The 13,483-nt window shown below is 43.1% G+C and overlaps 1 protein-coding gene across 1 annotated transcript; it reads right to left on the reverse strand.

The window, feature by feature from the left end:
* Positions 1-4,121: 4,121 nt before the first annotated feature.
* DDX47 (DEAD-box helicase 47) lies at positions 4,122-12,223 on the reverse strand. Its single transcript, XM_030960904.1, has 12 exons — positions 12,118-12,223; positions 11,487-11,580; positions 9,816-10,004; positions 9,072-9,143; positions 8,453-8,571; positions 7,876-7,947; positions 7,640-7,756; positions 7,346-7,492; positions 6,900-7,037; positions 5,471-5,541; positions 4,799-4,928; positions 4,122-4,717 (listed from the first exon to the last, which is right to left on the reverse strand). Exons 1-12 carry the CDS (start codon positions 12,199-12,201, stop codon positions 4,598-4,600), a joined length of 1,353 nt encoding a protein of 450 aa, XP_030816764.1. The 5' UTR covers positions 12,202-12,223; the 3' UTR covers positions 4,122-4,597.
* Between the last annotated feature and the right edge of the window lie 1,260 nt (positions 12,224-13,483).

Below are 13,483 nucleotides of genomic sequence, written 5' to 3' on the forward strand. Positions count from 1 at the left end.
TTTCCCTTTCCTCAGAAGCCTTTACAAGCACCAAGCCCAAAGGAAGGCAGAAGCCTCTTACAAGAGCTCTATCCCAACTTTATCATAGAGAGAGGCAACAGAGCAGCATGTACATTTCTGCAGTGATGAGTATCCTCCTGAAGAGCAGGCAAAGGTAAAGAATTCTCTTCCCTTTGGGCATGCTAAATTACCCTGTGTTAACCTCTAGGAAACAGCTTCAGGCTTGTAGGTGCTTCCCAGAAAAAGTCTTGAACAAGCTCCAAAAGCATCCACCCTTCCCTGAGGACCTACAATATCAACATCTAAAAACTGCACAGTGCCACTGTCTTCTATTGCACAACCAGGCACGACCTTGGCACAGTCCAACACATCCTACCAGGAGGCATGGCATGAGAGATACTCGATTACCATGCCTAGGAAGGCAAACACTGGTGCCCCAGGGGGGTTTTGGAAGCAGAGAGAAAGTGTTATTGTCATCACCCTAAGTTTCTGTATTTGAAAGGTCCTGAGGAAGAGATACAGCACTGCAGGCATGGCTGTATTCATCCTTGGGCCAGAGATCAAGTAACCATTTCCATTTCTCAGGTGCCAGAGGAACAAAACTTCCTTAGTTCTCCCTTTTAAATGTTGTTATTCAAAAGAAGCTTTCCTCGTCAGACCATGGGAAAAAGCCATCTGAAAACGAAGGAAGTATCTTTCACACCTTTTTTTTAGAAGTTCAGGAGCTAACTCCAAATCTTGGGCTTCTGTCAGAAACTCACATTCCGATTCTCTGTGTTTACAATTGTTGGGGGTCCCTCTCCCCTCCCACCAAAGAAAATCTACTTAGTACATAAAGACGAGGAGTAAGAATTCAGAATGACTACATGAACTACATCTGGCACCAAGGCTGGATTTTTACACCCTTTACTCTGCAACATTTACAATAATTAATTGCTCACTTGAATGTTTACAGAAGCTCCTTACATGTCATTGCAGGCAAGCCACAATTTCACATTTATACACCACCAGAGTGGTTGGTACATGCCTGTGTCTTTCACAGGTCATGCAATTAATTCCATTCTTTCTTAGGTATTTTCAAGAGCTTTTAAGTATCTCTGTTATTTTCCTTCTTCTGTGCTTGGTTAAACTGAATTTTTACTAACTTCAGTCCTGATTTGTAAACTAAGGCCTTCCAGATTGCCAATTACATCTGAGAATTCCTCCTAAACTGAGACTCTTCTCAGCACAAGTTAGTGGTGTTGCTAGAAAAGTCATGGCATTCAGCTCTCCCTCTTCAGTTATCTCTACCTTTCTGGGGGTAGGGGGACAGGTGGGCTGTCAGGTCCTTGAATGAGTTCATGTGTGCCTCATTACTTTTAGAAGATTAGGCTCAGGCTGCTGCCAAAGAAAAAGGCCCTGGATTGCCCACTTTGGTTGCCAGCTGTGCTTTCTGGCCCTTGCCTTCCCTTGCAGCCCCTGGGCAGGAGGTGCATGGCACTGGGGAACTGACATGGCCAAACCCTTTTCAGATGGGTCAGTTCAATGCAGCTCCTGTACTGCACCACTGGGTGGTTGCAGGGACTGCTACTATTTTGCAGCTATTGTCACTTATCTTGAAGTTAGTTATCCAGGCTGATATCCATGTTTAATTTTACTTCTCCCCTCACAAGGGTTGACCCACTTCTGTTAGCTGTAGAACATTTAAATGAAAGACACTCTATCCCTATTTGTTATTGCCCCAAGTATTCACCTACACAGTACTAAAAATCAAAACCATAAAACATAATTTATGTATTACAAATATATAAATAATCACCTTCTCATTATGGACTTTGGAAGTGCAGAACTGTTTCAAACTGCAAACATCCCCACTGAACATTTTTTGAGAACACAGCTTTCACTGAAACTTCACCTGAGTTTCAACCATAAAAATATGACAAATTGTGTTAGCCCAATCCTACCTTACATCATGCTGAGGTTAATCCTGCACTCAGCTCCCTGCTGTGTGAAACTCCAGAGGGTGCAAGGGTGTGCTCCAGAACTGCCCCTCAGAAGCCCTCCTGACTGAACAAACACACTGGCAGCAGTTGCTGTACAAAGTATGCAGCCACGCACATACCAGTGCTGGTCTTTTCTGAACATTTATTCAGAGAGAGACAGGTCTCACTTCATTCTTTTCGCCTCATGTTTCATTAGATCAGCTAGAGATTTTGTTTTAAGCTGGCTGCAAATTTTGTTTTGCCCAAATACATCTCCAGACACTCCCTATCTCCCTATTCCATTTCAGTTATAAAAACACCCTCTGACCCAGCCCCTCTGGAGTAGCCACAATAAAGAAACATTTCCTGCCCCTCCAACCTGTTGAGATATTTTTAGTTGAAACTGAATGCACATACCTGTGGCAGGTGAGGCACCAGCGAGAATGTGGGTGTGGTGAGACCTTTGCTTTTCTAATGTCAAGTGCTTCTACAGTTTGTCATTCCAAATCAAGGGAGGTGGCCTTCTGTCTAGTCACTCCTCTCAATGAAGCTCTGTATTCTTTCACAAGGAGCAGCTCTATTCTCTCCACCAATACTCTTGCTACTGCAAGAGGGATAATCTTTGACTCCATCAAGGGACAAGACATCCCCTCTGCTGCTGCAAGCTTCCAAACAGGAAGAACAGAGTGAGATGCTACAGACTCCAACAACCTGAAAGGAATTCTGAAAGGAATGACTCTGCCCTACCTCCTCCAGCAGTCAGAGTGCCCTTCACATCACTTTACAAGATTGCTTCAGGACTGACTCTGCATCTCATCCATCACATAGCTGGGAATAACACTGAGAGGTTTTCCAGGGATCCAGGACCCTCAGAGAGATTTAAGCTTCCTTTGCTGATACTGGAAAGAACCCTATCCTGCCTGCAAAGAATAAGAAATTTTGCTCAAGCACACAGCAGAACAGCTGAGAGTGTTCCCTTGCTCCATGGAGAACAAGCACTTGCATCTCCACCCATATTATCACTCATATTGTTCTCTCTGTGGTGCATTCTAGGACTCTTATCTGTGTGGTTTGCTACCAAAGGGCCCTGTAAAATGTTCTCATTTATGGGCTTTCACCCCTGCCCCTCTGTGCTAGGACCCAGGGAAGATAAACACTCATTCTCCTTTACACAAAGGCTCTTAGCAGTGAACATACCCAAGATTTGTACACTCATGATCTGCCACTGACTCAAGACCATATTAGAGCTACCAGACTTGAACATATTTGGGAGATTTAAGTAAACTGCTACATCACAAATAAAGAGTGAGAACACTGGCACTCTTTTTGCTCCAAAGAGGATCTCAGTACCTCATGAAAAAACAGACCTAGGTCTTCTGGCATTTCTTTACAGAATGTTCAGCCCCTAACAAAAGTGTAAAAGCTTTCTGAGTAGCATGTAGATACTAGATTTATGCCAACAGTGTGAAATAACCACTGTGCTCATCTTGACTACTGCATTAGTTTCTACTTTCCATTTAGATCTAAAAAGGACAGTTTTGAACATTGTTTTTCATGTAGCAAAAAATCCAGTTTATGAATACTGGACATTATGTTTTCAGTAAATTTACATATGCAGGAGCTTCTCACTCTGCCTACCGGCAGGAACATCCTGTATGAAAATATTTATTGCCAATGAGAACTAGCAGTAACCTTCTGGTTTTATATCAAGTACATTTATCTCATTCTTGCAAAAGTCTACTTATCTGGCATGGAACTCTGCCTAAGAGTAACAAAATTCCCTGCCCAAGGAAACAAAGAGCTTTCCAGGATACCTGTTTTTCTGCACCTCCCAGCTTGTGAGTTGCTTTCCCACGTAAATACCTCCCTCTTGTGTTCACTAGTAAGTACTACGAGAATCGGCCACAAAAACCCCACCCAAAACCCAGACCTATCCTTGATGGTGTCAACCGTTAGCAGGTATTGGATCAAATTCCAGGCACTGAATGCTTCATCCTGCTGAAGCTTGTTCTCTCTGTGCTGGACTGCTCCTCAGCTGACATATCTAAGGTATTGATGTCACATCTGAATTGCTAGGATTGACCCAAGAAGGAAACCTTCTGGCAGAGCTGATACACTAAGTGAACAAAACAGGTCAGTGACAAGACAAGGAAAACCAGGTAGCTTTAAAATTAAGCAAAATATATTCTGAGTTCTCAATGTAACACATCCCTTCACCAAGGCAAGGGCATCACAGCTGTGCTGTGAAAACTCAGTCACTTTTTAACTTTTTCCTCTTTCTTCTGACAGATCTGACTCCAGATGCACTCAAGTGAGACTGGACAGTGGGACAGGCTGCAACAGTGCAAAAGGTGCACTCACACTGCACTTCATAGTGAATGAGCAGGGCCAGACCACAGCTGCTTCCAGGCCAGAGGAGATGGTCTCTCATGGTGTCCCTGAAAGGAAAACTGCTGCCATGGTACCAACATGGGCCAAGCTCAGTCTGTAGCTGGTGAAGAAGTGTTTTTTCCTCAGGGACCACCACATTTCATATGTAGTTCTGAAAAAAAATCCACTGGAGATGGCTTGGTAGACTTTTTGATAGCTCAGATAGCCATACAGAGAAAAATAAAAAAGTCTGTTCAAATATCAAACTAGAAGGCTTTCCTTTTCTTCTTTTTCCCTCCTGCCACCTTATTCCTGACACCAATAGCCTCTTCTGTGTCATCATCATCATTCCGAGATCGCTTCTTCTCTCCCTGCTCCCGCAGCTCCTGCAATGCAATCGACAGATTAACCCAGAGTTTGGTCTGAAGGAATTCAGAATACAACAGGGTCAAAAATCCAGCACCCACCATTCGAGCAAACCTCTGGGCCTCAGCCACACGCTCTGTCAGCATCATCACTTCTTCCTCTTGCATGGGGAATGCTGGCAGCTTCTTGCCAATCAGGTGTTCAATGCGCTGGAACAACTCTACGTCATACCTGAGGGAAGACAGGGCACCAGCCTGAATCAGGCCTCCTGAGAAGGCCTCAGCTGTCACCACTCACAGCATTCAGCCCTTGTCTCCAGCCCACAAATACTGTTAATTTGTACTGATGGTCTCACAAGCAGCTCAGCTGCATCCAAATGATGCTGTTTGGCAAGGCTTCTCTGATTTATCCAGCTCATCTCATCTTTGTTCAGCAGTATTTGGTAAAGATTTTCTTTTTAGACAAATACTTCAGTGTTTATAAAACACCCTCAAAGTTACTTAACCTGCATTATATATTTAAAGAATATATATAAATATATTGCATAGTCCAGTTATAAACTGTTCTGCTGAATGAATGCCTGCTTCTAGAATTTTTCTAGACTTTCTTCCCTCCCTACCTTGGGCTTTGAATTCTCTCCCCTTTAACTAAATAAAACCAACTGGCACTTCAAAATGAAAAGTAGTATTTTATTCTCACTCAGGATAAGGTCAGATATTTTCTGCTCTGAAACACAGCTGGAAAGAATAAGTCTGTTAAATTTTATCACTTACTGTGTGACAAAGGTGATAGATTTGCCAGATCTCCCAGCTCGAGCTGTTCTCCCAACACGATGAATGTAATCCTGGAAAGAATTTTCTTGATAAGCAATAATATATGTTTAACAAACACAGAACAGATCTTATGGCAGATCAGCCTATATATTTTCTCTTTAGGAAAGAATGTCAAGAACATACTGCCAGCATTGAATGCTCAGGAGGGTGTGCAGCATCAGATTTTGAGAAGAGGCCTAAGTGGAGGCACAACTTCAGTTTTAACACTTGAATTCTTCTCTTTCTAAATGAGAAGACCAAATCCAATTATTCCAGACTGTAGGATAAAAGCTGCAATATATGACCTTTGCTAAGACTTCCCTCTCACTTCCTTGGAAAGCTAATATTCACAGTGAACCCATGCCTGCATTTTCAGTGTTGGAATCTAGTGCTCTCCATAGTGCATCTTCCAGAGAAACTCTCTGACAAGTAGACTTAAACTTGGTCAGCATGGTGAAAGAGAGGACGATTGAGAATAATTTAGAAGAGTCTATTGAGCATCTTTGGTCAATATGGTTCAAGGCTGTTTTCCAGGTTTTATACTACATTATGGAAATTAAAATACTCCCTTCTCCATAGAGGATTTGCAGAGAGAGGATTGTAAGAAAGAATCTGTTCTATGGGTTAGATGAGAGAGAAGAGCACTAAGACCACAATAACACCATTCAAGCTGCCACTCCCACAGTTTTTTTCTTACTTTTGTGCTTTTACAAAAGGATTGTCTTCAAAAGACCTACCATGCTTTCTTCTGTTTGCAAGGCACAGTATCTTTAACCATGGTAAGCAACAATAGCAATTCCTGAAGTGCAGGTTAATGGTGTGCTTTCTGGAACTAAGCTGGGAAACAGTCACATCCCTGAGATAACCCCATACTTTCCATACAGAGAGCTGGTAACCTACTTTCTTTTCCTTTTGCTGTACTTTTGTGATATGAAGGTGAGACATATTAAGGACACCTTTCTTAACCAATCATAATCAGAGAACTTAATTTTTTTCCTTTTTTTAAACACAGTTTAAAATATGAAAGCAGACCTGGATCATGGACACAGAGATGACTACATGAAACTAGTAATATGCTAAAATTGTTTTCAAAGCCCTTGAATGTAAAAAGGCAAAACATACAGTCTGAGCAGAAATGCAAAGGCACAGAGCATTCCTTACTTCCCCTCTTCACTTACAGATCACTTCTACAACCCAGGCCATGAGACCATGCAAACAAAGATACCAACTCAATAGCAGAGGCTGAACTACACCTTTCAATGTACAGATTCATGAATTAGGTTTCCACTCAGCAGAAGAGAGAAAAGATATCTCTGTTCCTTTGCCCACCTTCTTTGTCTATCTGCTCCCAGTGACCAGAAGCTCTCAGTTGGCACACAAACAAGCTTACCTTAGAGTGGGTAGGAATATCAAAGTTTATCACCACATCCACATGTGGGATGTCCAGACCTCTGCTTGCAACATCAGTAGCCAGCAGAATAGAACGTGCCTTTGCCTTGAACTTGTTCAGAGAGCCCAAACGTTTATTCTGGAAAAAGGACAAAAAGGGAATGAGAAAATAACACTCATTCTAGTTTCTAGTTAATATGCTCTTGATAAGATACTGGCACAAAAGAACTGGGGGACAAACTACTCAAAATTTCACTTCTCTTAATTTCTCTTTTAAATATTACAGAATCAGTGTCAGCATTCACATTAGTTAAATTTCTATGGATCAGTGCAGTCCACTAGCTGTGAAATACTCCTCCTTCAAGGCAGGTGTGACTCAGTGTGGCACAGCTATTTCCCAAGCCCCAGGCCCCCTGCCTACTCTGTTGTGAGGGTTCCTGCCCATACCTGACTCATCTGCCCGTGGAGGGGAATGGCAGTGAAGCCCAGGTTGCGGAGCAGCAGAGCAGTCCTCTGGGTATTGTTACATGTACTGCAGAATATCATGAAAGAGTTACCAGCCAGTTCATTCAAGATATAAACCAGGTAGCTATCCTGTAAAGAAACAGAGAGAGAATTCAAAACATCTCAGAGATAATCACATGTGCAACATTAAGTCTAGGACTCAGAAAATGACAAGATATTGGACAGATGCAGGAACAAGAAAAGACAGTAAGAGAAAAGAAACAGAAGTGCCATTACCTTGAATTTGGAGGGGATGAAAATATAGTATTGCTGTAGTTTTTCAACTGTCTGATACTTGGAAGAAACAGCACATTTAACAGGATTCTTCAGAGCAGCACGCTGGAGTTTTTGAACCTGGTAAGATCAATGAAATTTAGTTGGGCAGAGATCTTGTCAGAAAATTGTATTAATACAGGCTAGTCAAGAGGCTAGCCTGATGGAAGGAGAACTAAAACAGATTAGTCTGCTCCCACCTTCTTGGTCATGGTGGCAGAAAACAGGAATGTCTTCCTGTCTCGAGGGATCACTTTTAATATCTTATCCACCTGTAAAAAAATAAGGAAATGGAAATACTAAATACTACAAGCAAGCAGACACAAACCTTCCACAAATATAAAGATCATCCACATGAAGAGTAATACATGTGTAAACATACAGTAGGAACAATTTTTTTTTCTTCTAAAGGGAAGGTGTAGGCTGATATCTTGTTGACAATTAGGCAGTGTGAACTCCAAAAGCCCAACAAAGTGCAAATATCAGGCAATGTTTCTGCAGGAATGTGTCTGTGATTGTTTTCTATCCTAACTACATTCTATGTCAGGCACTCCAGAGACAACAGTGGATTTCAAAGTGCCTCCTACTGTCTTGGCAGTGCTCTGCAGAACTCTGCTATGTTCTAATCCCACCACAGACTTGTGTGTAATTATTAGATTTTAATTACAATACACTATTAATTTCTACAGAACAGCTCAGAGTTTCCTATGTGCCCACATGAAGAGATTTCAAAGGGACTCATCCAAACTTCAAACTTGTCTCTCAGCAGATCCCTACCTCGGTCTCGAAATCCATGTTAAGGATCCGGTCAGCCTCATCCATCACCAGGAACTTCAGAGCTCGTAAGTTGAAGCCCTTTGTGTTCTCCAGATGATCAACTAGACGGCCAGGGGTTGCTACCAACAGCACAACGAGAGCAAATTCAGAATGAAAGCAGAGGAAAAGATCCAAACAGGCAAGACAGCTGTCCGTTATAGAAATGGGATTCTTTGCCCAGGAAAAGTAAAGATTGCTTTGTGGGAATAACTCTTTCATAATGAAAGAGCATCTTCAGAGAGTGTTTTGAAATAAGACTAATGGAATCAGACTCTCTGAAGAATGTCCTAAAAAGAAGTGACACAAAAAAGACAGGAGACAAGCTGTACTGCAAAAGATGAGAGCAGCATTTCAAAACACTTGAGGAGAATGAAAAAACAAGCCAAAAGCACTTTAGGTCCAGCAGGGATGCTTTGGAATGAGCTTGTAGCAACAAAGTTACTGGCAGATACTTTAGAAACATTAAGAAGCCAGTACTCAGAGCTTGGGACAAAATACAAATGAAGGATGTACTCTCCTTCCTTTGGTTAGCTGCAGTTTGATAATACTCACACTCCACATCCCCAGCACATCAACTTACCAATAATAACATGTGGTTTCTTGGCTAAGGCCAGAGACTGAGACATCGTGTCAATTCCACCCACAATAACCGCTGCAGGGCAAAGAGAGGGGAGTGAATCCCTCAGAGTAGCACCAGCCCTCCCCTGGCACTGCAGTTTTTACTCTGACTGCCCATCACCCACAGTAATTCTGCACAAATGAAAGGCTACTTATTTTTATGAGAATTTACTTTATTTTAGCATATCTGACCTTCCTAGGCTCCTTAAGCCATGTAATTAATTCCTTCCTGGCCACAAGTATTTTATTTTCAGAGCTGAAGAGCTACAGGCAGAATCTACTCTTTGCAGTTTAACTTGGGTGCAAAAATCTAGGAATTCTAAAAATACCCACAAAGCTTTTTTTGAGAGATTATCTAAAGAATCAATACAGACAGTCTGAAAGGAAGATTAAACTACAACACACCAGAAGAGGGAGCTCTATGCAATTTCACTGGATACAAACCTGCTATTGAGAACACTCTCTTCTACTTCCACCTTTAACTATTTAGACACAGAATGCAGAAGAGCTGTAGACCACTCCACGAGGAAAGATCATTCAGCCTTTTTTTATCAAAGCTGATACCAGATCTCTGTCTTCCAGGAGCATAAGCTTTTCTCACTTTTTGTTTAACCCCTCATTCAAATCCTCTATTTTTATCTTTGCAATCCCAAGCTGACAAACTGGCCTTCAGAAAAACTGGTCCAACACCATAAAAGCTACTTACTGCTTTGGACACCAATGGAGGACCCAAGAGCTTCAAACTGCTCTGAGATTTGGAAGGCCAGCTCCCTTGTTGGTGTGAGCACAAGAGCAAATAATCGCTGAGGTGTTTCCAGCAGTGCTTGGAGAATTGGCAAAGCAAAGGCTCCTGTTTTCCCAGAGCCAGTTTCTGCCAGTCCAATGACATCTCTGCCTGAGAGAAGGAGCAAGGGGCAAAAATTGTTATACAGCCAGAACAGAGAAAGAAGACTTTAAAGCACTGTGCTACAAAACACAAGAACTCCCTAAGGACAGAAAAAAAGGCAGACACACAGAAAAGAAAAAAAAATACACAAAGGGCCAAACCAAACAATCTCAGAATCTCTCTGAAGCATTTTTAGGCTGTGATTTATCTGTACAATGATTACAGTCTCAATAGTTAATTTTCTAATTAACTTCTGTTAATATACAGGGTTTCATACAAACCTTAGGTTCAAAATAAGTTGCACTTTATAATGTCTCAAATCTGACATCAGTTTACAGCTTAATGACTCCACCTCACTATTCTAGTCCAAATGTTGTCTGCTTACCAGCTTACAAGGAAACTGACTGTGGCGTTTGAGACTTCAGTCACACAAACTACAGCACAACAGCACTACCAGGCTCACGTTCCACAAGGCACAACTGTGCCATTGATTAACAGGGTAATCTAAACCAGTTCCTTCAGTAGGAAGGGTGGGACAGAAAGTCTTTTGCCCCAAAACAATGCAGGCAACAGGGTGGAATTCATCAGTAGAATCCATTATGACCTCCTAAGCTCATGCAGCAAGAAGAACACACTGTCAACACACCTTACACTGGAAACAATTTCTCAGGCATGCAGTCTTTCCTTCGTGTTTGTGGTTTTTTTTTTTCCCCCAAGAGAATCTTCTGTGTGTAAAAGAGTCTGACAAAAGCTAAATGCTAGGACAGAGCAGACACTGAAAGTTTGTTCTCATTCTGTCACTTTGTTGTTCCTTTCCTCCTTGAGAGCGTTTTGGGGGGTTTTGTTAAAAAAAATTCTAGAGGCAGAAATGTCTGCTAAATTCAGTAATTTTTTTTTTTTTTTGTAATTCCAGAATGCTTGCAGAAAGTCACTGTGGTTTGGTTTAGAAATCAGAATTTGGGTTAGAAATTCAGAAACCTAATTTCAAAGAGTTGGCTGCTCACAGCAAAACAAATTATACACACTAAGGAATCAGTCAAGGCATCTTCACTTTCAGTCACACACACACACACACACTCTGTAGGTCTCTATCAGAAGCAGTACAGCCCAAAACCTATTGGAAGCTTCCTGTGTATCCCTGAGTATTTCAGGAACAAAATTATCAATGTGGATTAGCAGTTCAAATAATTAATAAGAATTCTATTTAACACGGAGTGTCAGAACTACACAACAGGAGTGAACACTCAAGGCACAATGTTTGTACCTATTTGAAGGTTTGTGGCTGCAGGCAGGGTTATAGGATAAACTAGCATTCCAAGCTCCACCTGGGAAGGACACAGAATGAATATGGAAACTACTTCCAGACAGAGATCCTCAACAATGAAGAAGCTGGGACATACTCATTCCTGATCCTTCTCACTCCGCAAAATTCATTCACACAGAGCTCCTGGAGCAGTCCCCAGTTCAGGACCAAAGAAATACACTGCTCACCTTGGAGAGCCACTGGAATAGCCTCAATTTGGATCTTCGTTGGCACCTTCCATCCCAACTGGTCACAAGCTTCACACAGGACATCTGTCACTCCCTGGACATTAGTGACAAGAGAAAAGGGAAACAAACATCACAAAAAAGGATTAGATTAAATCACTGAGTTAAATTAAATACATGCTCCAACAGAGCCAACTCGTCTCTAGCATAGACAAACCCCACCAGGCCCCCAGTGCAACTCTGATAGGGCAGGCTGCTCACAGTGATGCCCACTTCCATCAGTAATTTCATCGTATTTGTTCAAAATCTGCTGTCACGGGAAGAATATGGTCGGTTTTACCCTAGCTTACACAAGGAACTTCCCTCTCCACACACACCTATATCTTCAAAACAAAAAACACCACGTCAAGTTAAGACAACTTGAAGAGAGTGGCGATGGGAGCAGCAGTGCCCAGCCCAGCGGGGCAGCGGCCGAGTGCCCGCAGCCGCTGCCCGGCCCGGCCCCGCCGCACGTGTCTGCGCCGCGGCCAGGCCCGGCAGCGCCCCGGCCTCCTCCGCGCGGGGGAGCAGGACGCTGCTCCCCGGGACAGCGCAGCGAGCACCGGTGGCAGGAGCGGCTCCGGCCCAGCCTCACCAAGTCCTTGAAGCTCCGTGGCTCCTCTGCCGCCGGCTCCTGCTCCTGCTCCGCCGCCGAGCCTTCCTCCTCTCCTGCCGCCATCTTGGCCCGTCCCCTCCGGGTGCAGGGCAGAGCACTCTGGGAGCTGTAGTCCTCCCCGGGGCACGCCGGGATGTGTAGTTCCGCAGGAAGAGCCGGGCGGAGCGGGAGGGCTCTCCCTCAGCTCCGAGGGATGCCCAGTGAAGGGAGAGCTGCGGATCTCCAGCCGCCTCTCCCGGGACACGGACACCCTGAAGGGGCTGTGGGAAAGCCTGCCCGCCTGCCCGCCCGGCGTATATCGCAATACTCATCCTAATCCTCTCCACCCCCATCCTATTTCCACTTCTATCTAACAACCTCAAGAACACCCCCAACACAATCACAAACACAGTCAAAGCCTCCTTCGTAATCAGCTTAATCCCCATAATCTACATCTACTCTGGAACAGAAAGCCTCACCTCCTTCTGAGAATGAAAATTCATTATAAACTTCAAAATCCCCATCAGGCTAAAAATAGACTTCTACTCCCTTACCTTCTTCCCCATTGCACTGTTCGTATCATGATCTATCCTACAATTTGCAACATGATATATAGCTTCAGACCCCTATATCACAAAATTTTTCACCTACCTACTATTCTTCCTAATCTCCATACTCATCCTAATCATCGCCAACAACTTATTTGTCCTATTCATTGGCTGAGAAGGAATCGGAATCATATCCTTCCCACTAATCAGCTGATGACATGGATGAGGAGAAGCCAACACCGCTGCCCTTCAAGCCGTGCTTTACAACCGAATCGGAGACATTGGACTTATCCTCTGCACAGCATGACTGGCTTCCGCCATAAACACCTGAGAAATCCAACAACTCCCCACCCCATCCCAAACTCCCACACTACCCCGACCAGCCCAGCCTGAGGCCTGCACTCAGCGCTGCACGGTTTAGGCAGTGCTTGACGCTGTTCCCAGCTCATGCCTTCTACAGCAGGCAAAATGAGCTGGCCAGGCACAAAAAGGCAAGAATATGTATAAACTTACATCCATAATGCACACAGAGAATGTGAAAAATGTGTATTTTATGATTGGCTTTTCACAAATATGAAAATGAATATTATATGTGTTATGTTAGAAACTTATGCTGTGTTAATTTTCTCAAGGAGTGTGTTAAATATAGTTTTAGGTTATAAAATAATGTTAAAATAGAAACTATGTTATGTAAGATACTGTTTTTAAAGAGAGGACTCACACCAAGATAGCAGCCTCAGGACACCTTAATCTTTCAGAGAAAAAGAATTTATTTCTCTCTTATCGAGTTCTTCCCTCCTCACTCAGCCCTGAGGATG

Source organism: Camarhynchus parvulus, chromosome 1A (genome assembly GCF_901933205.1).
Source record: "Camarhynchus parvulus chromosome 1A, STF_HiC, whole genome shotgun sequence".
Lineage (NCBI taxonomy): Eukaryota > Metazoa > Chordata > Aves > Passeriformes > Thraupidae > Camarhynchus > Camarhynchus parvulus.